The sequence below is a fragment of the Scyliorhinus canicula genome, chromosome 10 (genome assembly GCF_902713615.1).
Source record: "Scyliorhinus canicula chromosome 10, sScyCan1.1, whole genome shotgun sequence".
NCBI lineage: Eukaryota > Metazoa > Chordata > Chondrichthyes > Carcharhiniformes > Scyliorhinidae > Scyliorhinus > Scyliorhinus canicula.
Window position 1 is genome coordinate 6,967,946 of NC_052155.1, and position 15,963 is coordinate 6,983,908.

At 44.9% G+C, this 15,963-nt stretch overlaps 1 protein-coding gene across 1 annotated transcript in view; it reads left to right on the forward strand.

Moving 5' to 3' along the window:
- The window catches only part of LOC119972901 (transcription initiation factor TFIID subunit 4-like), a 167,494-nt gene that overhangs the window by 31,764 nt on the left and 119,767 nt on the right, over positions 1-15,963 (forward strand). The window contains exon 9 of the mRNA XM_038810446.1: positions 2,616-2,736. Coding sequence (XP_038666374.1) covers positions 2,616-2,736 — 121 coding nt within the window. The remainder of the gene's footprint in view (positions 1-2,615; positions 2,737-15,963) is intronic.

Below are 15,963 nucleotides of genomic sequence, written 5' to 3' on the forward strand. Positions count from 1 at the left end.
GGGGATATGAACAGACTGGTAAAATTAGCGGACATGTGGCAGGTAAAATCATACAAAGTGTGAAGTGATAAATTTTGAGGAGCATAATGAACTAAATGAGGGGTTTTGAAAGTGGTTGTCAGATTAAGTAGATGGCATTTAAACATATTTTGAAATTAGTTTGCGATGTGGCCATCACTGGCTGGGCCAGCATTTGTTGGCCATCCCCTAATTGCCCTTGAACTGAATGGCATACTGGGCCATTTCAGTGGGGGGGGGGGGGATTAAGAGTCAAAGCTGCGTGAGTCTGGAGTTGCATGTAGGCCAGACTGGGTAAGAGGGCACATTTCCTTCCCTAAAGGATGTAGGTGAACCATATTGGTTTTTATGGCAATCAGCAATGTTTTCTTGTAATTCCAGATTTAAAAAAAAAAATTGAATTCCAATTTCCCCATCTTCCATGGTGGGATTCGAACCCAGAACCTCAGTGCATTAGTCTGTGTCTGTGGATTACTCGTCCAGTGACGATCCCAATACACCACTGCCTCCGCAAGGCACGAGAGATTACTGGCTTCATTGCTGCTAGAGGAATAAACTGCAAAAGTAAATAGGTTACGCTGACTTTTCCTAAACCATTGGTGCGGCTGCAGTTGGAGTATTGCGTTCAATTTGTCAAACTAAGTTTTTAAGAAGGATGTCAATGCCTCAGAGAGAGTGCAGACATTTATCAGAATGGCACCAAAGATGAGGGAACCCTTCTGTCACTTGGAGAGACTGGAGGAGCTGGGATTGGTCTGCTTGGAGCAGAGCAGGTTAAGGCAAGATTTGATACAGGTGTCCCAAGATCAAGGAGGATTTGATTGAGTAAATAAGAAGGTGCTGTTTCCAGTGGTCTAACCAGAGAGGACAGATTTACAGTGATTGATAAAAGAACCGGGGGCGACATAAGGAATTTATTTTACTCGGTGAGTTGTCGTCATCTGAAGCGTACAGCCTGCAAGGGAGGTGGAAGCAGATTCAAAAGTAACTTGCAAAAGAAAATTGGATCAATACTTGTAAGGAAAAAACAATTAGGGTAAGTGTAGAGGGCGGAACTAATTGGGTACCTTTTTCAAAGAGCCAGCATCGACTCAATGGGCTGAATGCCCTCTCTCCGTGATTCTGATATGCATCAGCCAATGTAATGTTCAGGAAAATGACAATTCAGTTACAATCTGAATTCTCGCACCCCGCAGTCGGTTATTTTGGTTTGTGAAAATGACTGGTCACGATTAACCATCTTGCAAAGTTTAGCACACTGTGCTAAATCGCTGACTTTGAAAGCAGACCAAGGCAGGCCAGCAGCACGGTTCGATTCCCGTAACAGCCTCCCCGAACAGGCGCCGGAATGTGGCGACTAAGGGGTTTTCACAGTAACTTCATTGAAGCCTACTCCTGACAATAAGCGATTTTCATTTCATTTCAAATGGGGCAGCATGGTGGCGGAGTGGGTTAGCACTGCTGCCTCACGGCGCCGAGGTCCCAGGTTCGATCCCGGCTCTGGGTCACTGTCCGTGTGGAGTTTGTACATTCTCCCCATATCTGCGTGGGTTTTGCCCCCACAACCCAAAGATGTTGAAAAAAGGGATTAAGGGTTATGGTGTTCGGGCCGGAAAGTGGAACTGAGTCCACAAAAGATCAGCCATGATCTCATTGAATGGCGGAGCAGGCTCGAGGGGCCTGATGGCCTACTCCTGCCCCTAGTTCTTATGTGCAGGCTAGGTGGATTGGCCACGCTAAATTGCCCCTTAATTGGAAAAAAAATGAATTGGGTACTCTAAGCTTAAAAAAAAATCTTGTAAATGTATCACATGGTTAGCAATCCAAGCCAGAATATGCACCACATTCATACAGACAAAATTTAATTGACTGTGAAAAATAATTATTGACATTGCATTGCAACATGGTGGTCTCTGATATATAAATGCTACAAAACTAATTGTTTGCACAATGTTTCTGCATACTTTGTGTGTACTGCGACCATGCCAGAGGTGTTCACTCTGCCATTGTAGCCAAGCCTGGTCCTGTTGAGGTTCAGCTGTAGCTCAATACGGGCATTCTCACCTAGGTGAGGCTGTGGATTCAAACCCTGCACCTGGTACTTTGGCACAAAAATCTAGGTTGATCCTCCCTGTTCCGATGTTGCGGTACTGCACAGTTGGAGGCGCTGGCCTTTTGACAGGTTAAACTGATGGGTCTTCCCTCTTGAATTAGTGTAAAAGATCCTGTGCTGCTATTTAAAAGTTCCCCACAGTGCCCTGATTGACACCTAAAGCAGATTATCTGGTAGGTTGTTTGTTGCTGTTTGTGGGATCTTGCTGTGTAAACCTGCTGCTGTGATTCCCATGGTACCATCTGGACTGGACTTGGACAAAGTACTTGGGTTGTTATGTCTCGGGTTGTGTTGGATGTTGTTTAAATGCAAGTATTTTGGCAAATGTTTCCTTCTCGTTTATTCGCAAGTCCAGTATATTGCAATTTGCCTTGAAAGTGCCAAAATATACACGCATATTATTGCGCTGACAATTCATCTGCCGTGTATTCCAGGTGAGACCTGTTACCTGCTCAAAAGAATAAACATTGCTTTCTATAACCAGGTGCTGTAACTTTGGTAACAAAAGTATCGCTCGCACAAGTAAACAAGAATCCAACAAGTGTTCTACTGCAAACCTCCGCTGGTCAAGTTATCAAAAAGGAAGTTGGAGGTGCGACTTTCAGGTAAAAACTGTTCGAACAGGTGTCTCAGAAGTGATCATTGCATGCGCAAAAGCATGTAGTGGGAAGCATACTTTTAATTTCATCATTAATGGACTCACAAGTCCACAAGGAATAAAACTGGAGATGTTAAGATTCAAAACGGAGGTAAAAAAAACCAACATAAGTGTACTTTACCTGAATGCTCGTAGTATTCGGAATAAAGTAAATGAGTTGATGGCGCAAATCATCATGAATGACTATGATTTAGTGGCCATTACTGAAACATGGTTAAAGGATGGTCACGACTGGGAGTTAAACATCTGAGGGTATCAAACTATTCGGAAGGACAGAGTGGATGATAAGGGAGGTGGTGTTGCTCTGTTTTTTAAGGATGACATCCGGGCAATAGTAAGGGATGACATCGGTGCTATGGAGGATAAGGTTGAATCCATTTGGGTGGAAATCAGGAATAGTAAGGCGAAAAAGTCACTGATAGGGGTAGTCTATCGGCCACCAAATAGTAACATTATGGTGGGGCAGGTAATAAACAAAGAAATAACCAATGCATGTAGAAATGGTACAGCAGTTATCATGGGGGATTTTAATCTACATGTCGATTGGTTTAACCAGGTCGGTCAAGGCAACCTTGAGGAGGCGTTTATAGAATGTATCCGCGATAGTTTCCTAGAACAGTATGTAATGGAACCTACGAGGGAACAAGCGGTCCTAGATCTTGTCCTGTGTAATGAGATCGGATTGATTCATGATCTCATAGTTAGGGACCTTCTCGGAAGGAGCGATCACAATATGGTGGAATTTAAAATACAGATGGAGGGTGGGAAGGTAAAATCAAATACTAGTGTATTGTGTTTAAACTAAGGAGATTACAATGGGATGAGAGAAGAACTAGCTAAGGTAGACTGGGAGCAAAGACTTTATGGTGAAACAGTGGAGAACCTTCCAAGCGATTTTTCACAGTGCTCAGCAAAGGTTTATACCAACAAAAAGGAAGGTCGGCAGAAAGAGGGAAAATCGACCGTGGATATCTAAGGAAATAAGGGAGAGTATCAAATTGAAGGAAAAAGCATACAAAGTGGCAAAGATTGGTGGGAGACTAGAGGACTGGGAAATCTTTAGGGGGCAACAGAAAGCTACTAAAAAAGCTATAAAGAAGAGTAAGATAGAGTATGAGAGTAAACTTGTTCAGAATATAAAAACAGACAGTAAAAGTTTTTACAAATATATAAAACAAAAAAGAATGGCTAAGGTAAATATTGGCCCTTTAGAGGATGAGAAGGGAGTTTTAATAATGGGAGATGAGGAAATGGCTGAGGAACTGAACAGGTTTTTTGGGTCGGTCTTCACAGTGGAAGACACAAATAACATGCCAGTGACTGATAGAAATGAGGCTATGACAGGTGAGGACCTTGAGAGGATTGTTATCACTAAGGAGGTAGTGATGGGCAAGCTAATGGGGCTAAAGGTAGACAAGTCTCCTGGCCCTGATGGAATGCATCCCGGAGTGCTAAAAGAGATGGCTAGGGAAATTGCAGATGCACTAGTGATGATTTACCAAAATTCACTAGACTCTGGGGTGGTCCCGGTGGATTGGAAATTAGCAAACGTGACACCACTGTTTAAAAAAGGAGGTAGGCAGAGAGCAGGAAATTATAGGCCAGTGAGCTTAACTTCGGTAGTAGGGAAGATGTTGGAATCTATCATCAAGGAAGAAATAGCGAGGCATCTGGATAGAAATTGCCCCATTGGGCAGACGCAGCATGGGTTCATAAAGGGCAGGTCGTGCCTAACTAATTTAGTGGGATTTTTTGAGGACATTACCAGTGCAGTAGATAACGGGGAGCCAATGGATGTGGTATATCTGGATTTCCAGAAAGCCTTTGACAAGGTGCCACAAAAAGATTGCTGCATAAGATAAAGATGCATGGCATTAAGGGTAAAGTAGTAGCATGGATAGAGGATTGGTTAATTAATAGAAAGCAAAGAGTGGGGATTAATGGGTGTTTCTCTGGTTGGCAATCAGTAGCTAGTGGTGTCCCTCAGGGATCCGTGTTGGGCCCACAATTGTTCACAATTTACATAGATGATTTGGAGTTGGGGACCAAGGGCAATGTGTCCAAGTTTGCAGATGACACTAAGATGAGTGGTAAAGCGAAAAGTGCAGAGGATACTGGAAGTCTGCAGAGTGATTTGGATAGGTTAAGTGAATGGGCTAGGGTCTGGCAGATGGAATACAATGTTGACAAATGAGAGGTTATCCATTTTGGTAGGAATAACAGCAAACGGGATTATTATTTAAACGATAAAATATTAAAGTATGCCGCTGTGCAGAGCGACCTAGGTGTGCTAGTGCATGAGTCATAGAAAGTTGGTTTACAGGTGCAACAGGTGATTAAGAAGGCAAATGGAATTTTGTCCTTCATTGCTGGAGGGATGGAGTTTAAGACTAGGGAGGTTATGTTGCAATTGTATAAGGTTTAGTGAGGCCACACCTGGAATATTGTGTTCAGTTTTGGTCTCCTTACTTGAGAAAGGACGTACTGGCACTGGAGGGTGTGCAGAGGAGATTCACTAGGTTAATCCCAGAGCTGAAGGGGTTGGATTATGAGGAGAGGTTGAGTAGACTGGGACTGTACTCGTTGGAATTTTGAAGGATGAGGGGGGGATCTTATAGAAACATTTAAAATTATGAAGGGAATATATAAGATAGATGTGGGCAGGTTGTTTCCACTGGCGGGTGACAGCAGAACTAGGGGACATAGCGTCAAAATAAGGGGAAGTAGATTTAGGACTGAGCTGAGGAGGAACTTCCTCACCCAAAAGGTTGTGAATCTATGGAATTCCTTGCCCAGTGAAGCAGTTGAGGCTCCTTCATTAAATGTTTTTAAGGTAAAGATAGATAGTTTTTTTGAAGAATAAAGGGATTAAGGGTTATGGTGTTCGGGCTGGAAAGTGGAGCTGAGTCCACAAAAGATCAGCCATGATCTCATTGAATGGCAGAGCAGGCTCGAGGGGCCAGATGGCCTAATCCTGCTCCTAGTTCTTATGTTCTTATGTAAGTCAGAATTGGCGGCACGGTAGCACAATGGTGAGCGCAGTTGCTTCACAGCTCCAGGGTCCCAGGTTCGATTCCCCGCTGGGTCACTGTGCGGAGTCCGCACGTTCTCCCCGTGTCTGCGTGGGTTTCCTCCGGGTGCTCCGGTTTCCTCCCACAGTCCATAGATGTGCAGGCTCGGTGGATTGGTCATGCTAAATTGCTCTTAGTGTCCAAAAAGGTTAGATGGGGTTAAGGGGATAAGGTGGAAGTGTGGGCTTACGTAGGGTGATCTTTCCATGGGTCGGTGCAGACTCGATGGGCCCAATAGCCTCCTTCTGCACTGTAAATTGTTTGATCTATATGACCACTGCAGGTCCCACATGAGCATCATATGTAAATTGAGTGTGTAGCAGCTAGCTGTGAATAACCTGAGGATATGGTGGAACCTGGTCACTAATGATGGGCAGTCAGAAAATGCAGACACTTGATGGCTGTCCCACATACTTTAACTTAGTGTCCCTCTGGCCTGCTCCAAAAAGCAGGTTAACATCTTGACCCCGCAGACACCAGGTGAATTGTTGCAGTGATGTTCCACTGGTGTGTTTAATTTGCCGGTAAGCCTATTTTTGACGTCAAAATCACGAAAAATGGCTGCACAGAAGAATGCCATTCAGCCCCTTTGAAGCTATGCCAGTGTCAGATCCTTAACTGTTTGCTTTTATCCCGGGAGCTCAAGTGAGCCATTAAGCCAAGCCTGTCAAATGAATGTGAAAAAACTCATGGGAGCATTTCATTAAGAACGGTGGAGTTTATTCCAGGCATTCTTGGTCAATCCCGCGATCAACATCTCTAGACCGATTGCCCAGTTATTTTGTTTTTTTTAAAAAGAAACTTATTACGAATAAAATACATTAATTCAAGTAGGAATTCAACTTTTACTAAATGTGTAGTTTTGCCATGTGTATGGCCTGGAATAAGCTCCACCGTTCTTCGTGAAATACTCCCACTGGATCTTTCACAATCGTTTGAAGGGCTTGGTTTAATGGCTATCTTGAGAGCGAGAGGGGGAGGGGGTGGGGGGGGGGTGTGCCTCCTAACAGTTCAGTCCCTCAGTGCCGCACTGGGATTGTCAGCTTTTTAAAACAATTTCAGGGTTTGAGTGAGGGGCCAATCTCCACTCTGGTAGGTCATAGGATGGTTAGATTGCATGGGTGGTGGTGTGTGAGAATGTCTTGCAATTACTTTTATAATAATGACCTTTATTAGTGTCACAAGTAGGCATACATTAACACTGCAATGAGGTTACTGTGAAAATCCCCTAGTCGCCACATTCCGGTACACTGGAGGAGAATTCAGAATGTCCAATTCGCCTAACAAGCACATCTTTCGGGACTTGTGGGAGGAAACCGGAGCACCCGGAGGAAATCCATGCAGACACTGGGGGAAGGTGCAGACTCCGCACAGACAGTGACCCAAGTGGAAATCGAACCTGGGTCCCTGGCGCTGTGAAGAAACAGTGCTAACCAATGTGCTATTGTGCCACCCGTATGCATGGGAAAGTAATTTCATGGCAAGTTTGATGGTAGTTTCTCTTCTGCCACTTTTCCCTCGGAATGTGTCTTATATTTAACCTGGTATTGCCCCAGCGTAGAGCAGTGATGTCAGAATTACTGCCTGATGAGACTTTTATCTTTGTTTTGAGGTGCGCCCCCAATCTCTCTCACAATCCTGTGGGTGTGTCTGCTGAATGCTGAGCTTGTTTTGCAGCTGATGAATGATTTTGTCATCCAGCTTGGTGATGGCGAGGATACCCCCAAGATAGCAGCACGTTCAGAACTGGGTTCAGGAGTGTGTTGTTGATTGGGAGTTGGTGGCCGGGACCGGCTGGTGAACGACCTGCCTGTTTCGGGCTTGTTGTAAGCCAAGGTGATCTGGAGCTTGGGTTACAATCAGCTGGTGGTGCCCGGAGCAGGCGATCTGACAGCACAATCATCAGCAAGCGAGAGTTCACTTAGCAGCTGGCCTGTGACCTTAGTGTGAGCCTTGGGTCTTTGCAGATTGAAGAGTTTGCCGTGTGTCCTGGACTCGGTGTGTGGTCCCATGTTTGGGCCTATGAGTGAATTCATGAGCATAGCCTCTGAGTGGATGGCAAACCCAATGGAGCCTCGCTTTGTGCCATTGGTGACAGGAAAGGTATTGGATTGGAGACATTGAATAAACTCGGTTTGTTCGCACTGGAATGAAGGAGGTTGAGGGGCGACCTGATAGAGGTTTACAAAATTATGAGGGCCGAGTGGATAGTCATAGACTTTTCCCCAGGGTAGAGGGGTCAATTACTAGGGGGCATAGCTTTAAGGTGCGAGGGGCAAGGTTTAGAGGAGACGTGCGAGGCCGGTTTTTTTACACAGAGGGTAGTGGGTGCCTGGAACTCGCTGCCGGAGGAGGTGGTGGGAGCAGGGACGATAGTGACATTTAAGGGGCATCTTGACAAATACATGAATATGATGGGAATAGAGGGATACGGACCAAGGAAGTGTAGAAGATTTTAGTTTAGACGGGCAGCATGGTTGGCGTAGGCTTGGAGGGCTGAAGGGCCTGTTCCTGTGCTGTACTTTTCTTTGTTCTTCTTTGTTCTTTGTACAGCCTGGACTGCACGCTGATTCCAGACGAGCGACACAATCAGTAGGCATTGATTGTGCATTTATCCACTCCCTCGGTCAGTTTGCATAGAGCAGGTATTCACAAAGAAAATCATGACATTAGGTGTCATTAACAGGATTCACCCTAAGTGATGGAAGGTGTAAATACTTATTTAAAGGTAACTGAGTTGTTAATCATTTATCGTCCACAGTTGAGATCTCTCTGTTGCGCATGCAAGCTTCACCCCTGTGCTGATGAGGCAAGTAATAACAGGATTGTGCGGAGCACTCAAAATAGAAGCACAATGTCTTCTATTTGTGTTTGTGGAGTTGCCAAGTTGAGGCCCGGTGAATGAGAAATGAGACCCGAGAGCTGGCAGTTGTGGTGGGTGGTGGTGGTGGTGGGAACACCTGCATACACATCTGGCTTGCTGTGCGACTGCAGGAGAGCAGGATCTGAAGAGCAAAATTCCTTCCACATAATGAAAACCAGGCTTTTATCCAACTGCGTTTGAGGTGGTCTGCATCAGTCCTTCGAAAACCATAAACTGCATGTGTTTGTGATCACCTGGAACCAAATTGGTACATTTAATCTGAGTATACGGCGTAAAGTAACAAAACATGTGGAGTTGTGCAGTATTTATTGGATTGAAGTATCTTCTGAAGCTCTTTGTTATAGAGGCAGTTTCACAAGACTTGTATGGCTGGACCTGCAGTAATGTGTGTGCATCTGCAATTTTGGATGAGGGATTTTATCCTCTGGACATCAGGAGACCGCGATGTTCCTTGTGGTCATAGGATTGGGATCTGACCGAACAGAAAGGGGCCTTTTCAGCCCATTTGTTTTGGTCCAATTATTTTCACTAAAATCCTGAGCGGGCCTGAAAGGGTTCAATGCTGTGGGGCTGTTTTACCCTGGCTGGAGTCCAGATTTGGAGGTGGTGGATAATGCAGAACCATTTACAACTGAGATGAGAAACACCTTCACTTTGAGGGTTGTGAATCTTTGGAATTCTCTCACCCACTGAGCTGAGAATCCTCGAGTTGTTGAATATAATCACGGCTGTGGTCGATCGTTGGACACGAAGGGAATCGTGGGCTACATGGTTGGGGTGGACCTGTAGAGTTCAGCTGGAAGATCAGTCATGATAATAAATGTGGAAGCAGGGACTGTGTAGCTGTCTCTTATGCCGTACAATCTTGTGTAAGTTAGATTTTCTTTTTGTTCACTGGTGTCTAGTAAGTAAATGCCACTTCCTTTATGTACTGGTGGTCACTCTGGCAGCCCGATATTTCACTGAAGAACATAATCCAGGAGTATGTACCCTCTGGTTCTGAACCAGCTATTCCTATCTTTCGTAAAGTCCTCGTGCATTTTTTATTGAAGATGAGCCATGAAGAAATAGAAAAATACTTAGAAAATAGGAGCAAGAGGAGACCATTCAGCCCTTCGAGCCTGCTCCACCATTCATCATGATCATGGTTGATCATCAAGTTCAATAAACTGATCCCACCCCTCTCTCTCTCTCTCTCTCTCTCTCTCTCTCTCTCTCTCTCTCTCTCTCTCTCTCTCTCTCTCTCTCTCTCTCTCTCTCTCTCTCTCTCTCTCTTCTCTCTCTCCCCCCCCCCCCCCCTCCATTTCCCCACTAGCTTACTTTCATACTCTATTTTCCCTGTCTTAATCAATCCCTTGGTCTGCCTGAATTTTAAACTGTTCCCTGTCCTCTGGTCTCTTGCTTTCTCTTGCTAATTTGTATGTAATACTATCTCTAATTTCCCTTGTAAGCCATTGTTTGGCCACAGCTCCTTTTCTACTCTTGTGCCAAACAAAGAAGAAAGAAAATTGCACCACAGGCCCTCCCAAGCCTGCACTGACCATGCTGTCCATCTGAACTAAAAACCCTTCCGGGGAATAAACTGCTTTTGGAGTTCACCTATTCTTCCCTTGAGTACCTGTCCATTGTCTTTCCTTTCAATAATGTGTCCCTGTCCATCATAGCCAACTCCTGTCTCATACCATCATGGTTACCTTTATTGAGGTTCAGGTTCCTGGTCTCAGAGTCAACTACCTCACTATCCACCATGAAAAAAACTTCCACCATATTATGGTCACTCATCCCCAAGTGTTCTCTCAAAACTAGATTGCCAACTAATCCGTTCTCATTGCACAACACCCAGTCTGTCTTGGTCCACCCATAGCGACGCTACCACCAGGAGTGCACAACAGCGCCTATACTTCCTTAGGAAACTAAGGAAATTTGGCATGTCCAGATTAACTCTTTCCAACTTTTACAGATGCACCGTAGAAAGCATCCTATTGGGCTGCATCACAGCCTGGTATGGCAACTGCCCAAGGCCCACGGCCGCAAGAAACTTCAGAGAATCGTGAACACAGCCCAGTCCATCACACAAACCTGCCTCCCATCCATTGATTCCATCTACACCTCCCGCTGCCTGGGGAAAGCGTGCAACATAATCAAAGACCCCTCCCAGCCGGCTTACTCACTCTTCCAACTTCTTCCATCGGGCAGGAGATACAGAAGTCTGAGAACACGCATGAACAGACTCAAAAACAGCTTCCCCGTTGTTACGAATCTCCTAAACGACCCTCTTATGAACTGACTCCATTAACACTACACCCCTGTATGCTTCACCCAATGCCGGTGTTTATGTAGTTACTTTGTGTACCTTGTGTTGCCCTATTATGTATTTTCTTTTCTTTTCTTTTCATATACATAATGATCTGTTGAGCTGCTCACAGAAAAATATTTTTCACAATAAACAAAATCCAGTCAAAGATGGCCTGTTCCCTTGTTGGTTCCTTAAAGTATTGGCCCAGAAAACCATCCCTTGTACACTCCAGAAATTCCCCCTCTCTTGTACTGTGACTAAATTGTCTCCCCCAATCTATATGCCGATTACATCCACCCATATTCACATATGTTCCTTTATCACACGCATCTCCTGATTTGCTGTCTAATGCTATTCCAATATTACCACTGCGGTTTGGTGGTCTGTATACCACCCCAACAAATGTTTTTTGCCCCTTGGTGTTTCAGCACACTTGTGGATCATGGGCCAGATACTCCCTCTGACTGCAATCCGTTTCCTGAAGCGATGGTTTGTTTCCTGGTGGCCCACTCTTTGTTCAGTGATATTGGAGTATCCTCTCCCAGATGCAAACCTGGGCAAAATCTTTAGAGACCCTGGATTGCTCAAATATACGGGTCCCCCTCTCAGCCTACCTGGATGGATCCAAAGGAATACAGAGCATTACATTTGGCAGCAGCTTGGTTGCAGGAGATGCCAGAAACATGTCAAGAGTTGGGCATTGGTCCACCTTTGGATTTGTGATGAATATTCAAATTGGTATCTGGTGTAGTAATGTTTTTAAAAGCCTGGGTTAGGATGTGTCTATATCTGCTGCAGTCAGATATTTTTTAAATCCCGATTTAAAAGAAATACAGCTCCGTGGCTGCAGAAGATGCAATTAAGATGTTGTAAAAGTAGGAATATCCTTCTTTCCAACCTGTATGTTTACAAATGGGGGCCAAACTGGGTTAATTAGAGACATTGTGTTTAAACCTAAACAAGTAGGTTGTGGGATTTAAGTAAATGGGGGATGATGTAATTACTGGGAGGAGCCAGGGCAGTAGCAGGCAGAGTTTTTAGTTAGCTTTGGCTGTGAGGTGAACAGCAGCTTCTGTAGAAGGCTGTCAGAGATTGAGCATTAATCTGACAGGATCTACCTCTCTTCAAGCTCAAAAGATCTCTCTATCCAAAGATTGGCAAGTAATCCTGCATTTGCTACCTCTATTTAAAAGTGATTTTTGACCTGTGATGGGGTTTGCTTGATTGGAAATAAAGGTGTCAGTTAGAAGTTAGCGTTTCTTTTTGTTACGCATTGTTTAAATGTTAATTGTAAGCTATATTTCTGTGATGTGAAGGCAGTTTAATATTGTGTTAATAAAGTTTGTTTTAATATACCGTATCCCTATTTATGCGTCAGATCACTCCTGAAGCGAAATATCCTTTCCCCACATTTTTACAAATTAAAAAAAATGATTGAGGTTCCTGACTGGAATCCTAGCAAATGTTGGGGTCTGATCCAGGATTGTATTAGCGTTCACTCCATATTTTTTTTCCAGGGTTATTTCCATAGCCGTCAACTCCCAAAGTGTCCACATGCATTTGCCCACAGCTGGGAATTGGGTTCATGAGCACCAGGGCATGGTCACGTGTCGGGGGACCCACGCACAACATGTCTGGGGGCCCAAACATCCTTTGCGTTCCTCTGAGGCATTGATCTGGAGCCACGGGGGACCTGGTTTCTGTGTTTCCGTGAGGAGACACAGCTGAGAACTTGCTGTTGGAGAGGCTGTCTACTGACTAGGAGAGACTTGCACATTGCATTGACTTTTAGCATTGTTGCTAGCCAGCAGTGTAAACTGCACATAAGAAGCAAACACACAAAAATCAGGACACCAACTCTCATTACCCACACATTGGACACAGCACGTTGACCTGTTGGGACATTTAGTACTGCAGCCAGGTACTAATGGTTAAGATACTTAATCTCTCACCGGCTGCCTGTCAGTAGCAATACAAAAATCATGGGATTACAATGACCAGTGAGTAGTGGTAACGTGGAACACTGTCACTCAAAAAGATCTGGAAGCTGGGGAAGTCGATGGAACATTTGCAAACTCAGCATTAATTGTTATTGAATAATGGAACTCTGGAATATGGAACCAAGGCAGGCTAATCACATTTTTTTTTCAATTATGGGGCAATTTAGCGTGACCAATCCACCTACACTGCACACGTGGGGAGAATGTGCAAACTCCACACTGAGTGACCCAGAGCCGGGATCAAACCTGGGACCTCGGCGTCGTGGGGCAGCAGGGCTAACCCACTGCGCCACCGTGCTGCCCCTTAAGTTAAGATACCAATTGGCCATGATCTAAATGAATGGCAGAATAGGTTCGAGGGGCTGACAGACCGTTACCCATTTCTACGTTGCGCGATCACCTGTGGAAGGTTCATCTAGTGCTGCTTTTTTTCAAAGGTAATTGATCATATTGCAAAATTACTTGCACCTTGCAAACAAACTGTTGATGGGTGTGCATGCTGCAAACTGGCAGTGGTAGATGTTCCATTTGCCGGCTTAAACAACTCTGCTTCAACACAGTCTTCCTGATGTGGTTGAAAAGATGTTGGGAAGCTTTTCATCTTCCTCTCAGGACAAATGCAAGAATGCCAAATTTCAAATGATCGCCATTTATATAAAAGGAGGAAAAGGTGCTAGAGTTCAGTTATAATTGTGCCATGTATGCACAAATAGATGATGTGGTCTTGAGATCTCCCCTCGCCCCATCGTTTGGTATGTTTTCATCCATTTCCACGAGAAATGTGTTTTCACAGAATGAGCCTTAGCAACCGACCCTGTGCGCATTTCTGCTACGAAGAGGATATGTTAACGATCTTTGAATCCGCAGCGGTGTGTAAGGATTTCCTCTCGCACATTTAGCACACTCCATCCTGCGCTCAAATTCACTTTTGAGGTGGAGCTGTGTAATGTGCTCCCTTCAACATGTTTTCACGACATGTAAGTTACGAGTTTCGCTAATGGGATCTCCGCTACCGTCCACTGCAGGCCCACTTTCACCAGTTAGGATTCGCTTGGGATTTGGAGCTGAGTGCAAGATGAAGGGATTCAGCGACATGTCTCTCTTTCCAGCTGTACTTGAGGAAACTCTTGCCGCCTCTCTCCTGGGACAAAGGTGACAAACTCTGTCCCTGATGACTATGGAAAGAAATCCTCTTTCGGCGTCTGCATTTGCGGTTGGTCACAAACTTGTTGCTATTATATTGAATCTGCTTCTGCCATTCTTTCAGGCAGTGCGTTCCAGATTATTATTACTTTGCGTGGACTAAACAAAACTCATGTTCCCAGATTCTTTTACTAATTGCCATAAGAGTCATTGACTCTCCTGCCATTGGAAACAGGTTTTTCAGTCATGTTCCAACAGAACCGCTCATGGTTGTGAACACCTCGGGGCGGCACGGTGGCGCAGTGGTTAGCACTGCTTCTCCACGGCGCCGAGGACCCGGTTCGATCCCGGCTCAGGGTCACTGTCCTTGTGGAGTTTTCACATTCTCCCGTGTCTGCGTGGGTCTCACCCCCACAGCCCCAAAAGATGTGCAGGTAGGTGAATTGGCCACGCTAAATTGCCTCTTAATTGGTTTAAAAAGAAATGGATACTGTAAATTTATATTTTAAAAGAATGGTTGTGACCACCATAATCAAATCTACCCGTGACCTTCTACAATTCAACTCTTTTGTCCATGTTCAGACCAAGGCTGTAATGAGGCCAGAAGTTTAGTGGCCCTGGAGGAATCGCCGAGGGTGGCACGGTGGTTAGCACTGCTGCCTCACAGTGCCAGGGACTGGGTTCAATTCCAACCTCTGGTTACTGTGTTTGGAGTTTGCACTTTCTCCGCGTGTCTGCGTGGGTTTCCTCCGGGTGCTCCAGTTTCCTCCCACAGTCCAAAGATGTGCAGGTTAGGTGGATTGGCCATGCTAAATTGTCCCTTAGTCTCCAATGGCTCGGTGGGGTTATTGGGTTGCAGGGATAGGGTGGAGAGTGGGCCTACGTTGGGTGGTCTTTCAGAGGTTCGGTGTAGACTTGATGGGCCAAATGGCTTCCTTCTGCACTGTAGGGATTCTATGATATTACTGAACTGAAACTGAGCTCCAGTGAGTAGGTTATTGCTGTGTAAGTGTCACTTCATAGCACTGCTAGCTTCACTTTGCTGATGATCCAGTGTAGACTGATGGGGTTGTAATTGGCAGGATTGGATGTGTCCTGCTTTTGTGGATGGGGCATATCTGGGCAATTATCTACATGATCCTGTAGCTGCCAGTATTGTAGCTGACTTGGAGCAGTTTGGCAGAGGGTTTAGTTAGTTCTGGAGAAGAAGTCTTCAGTACTATAGTTGGGATGTTGTCAGGCTCCCTGAGCTTTTGCTGTATCTAGGCCTTTCACTGTTTCTTAATATCACGAAGAGTTGACATCCCTGGGGTCCTGTGTTAGATCCTGAACGAGAACCCAATTATTTTCAATTTGTAAAACTGAAGAAATGTTGCTGCACTACAGTGATGACTAATAGATATCTTTTATGTTAAAACAAACTTTAATTTAAACACAAAATTAACCATATTAACAACAAAGAAATAGCTTTACAGTTAAGTTACAACAGTTCTTAAGACTTTAAAAAAAAATAAATTTAGCGTACCCAATTATTTTTTACAATTAAGGGGAAATTTAGCGTGGCCAATCCACCTAACCTGCACATCTTTTGGGTTGTGGGGGTGAAACCCACGCAGGCACGGGGAGAATGTGCAAACTCCACACGGACAGTGACCCAGGGCCGGGATTCGAACCCGGGTCCTCAGCGCCGTAGGCAGCAATGCTAACCACTGTGCCACCGTGCTGCCCAACAGTTCTTAAGACTTTGACTAACTTTCTAAATCTGCCACTATATTCCAAT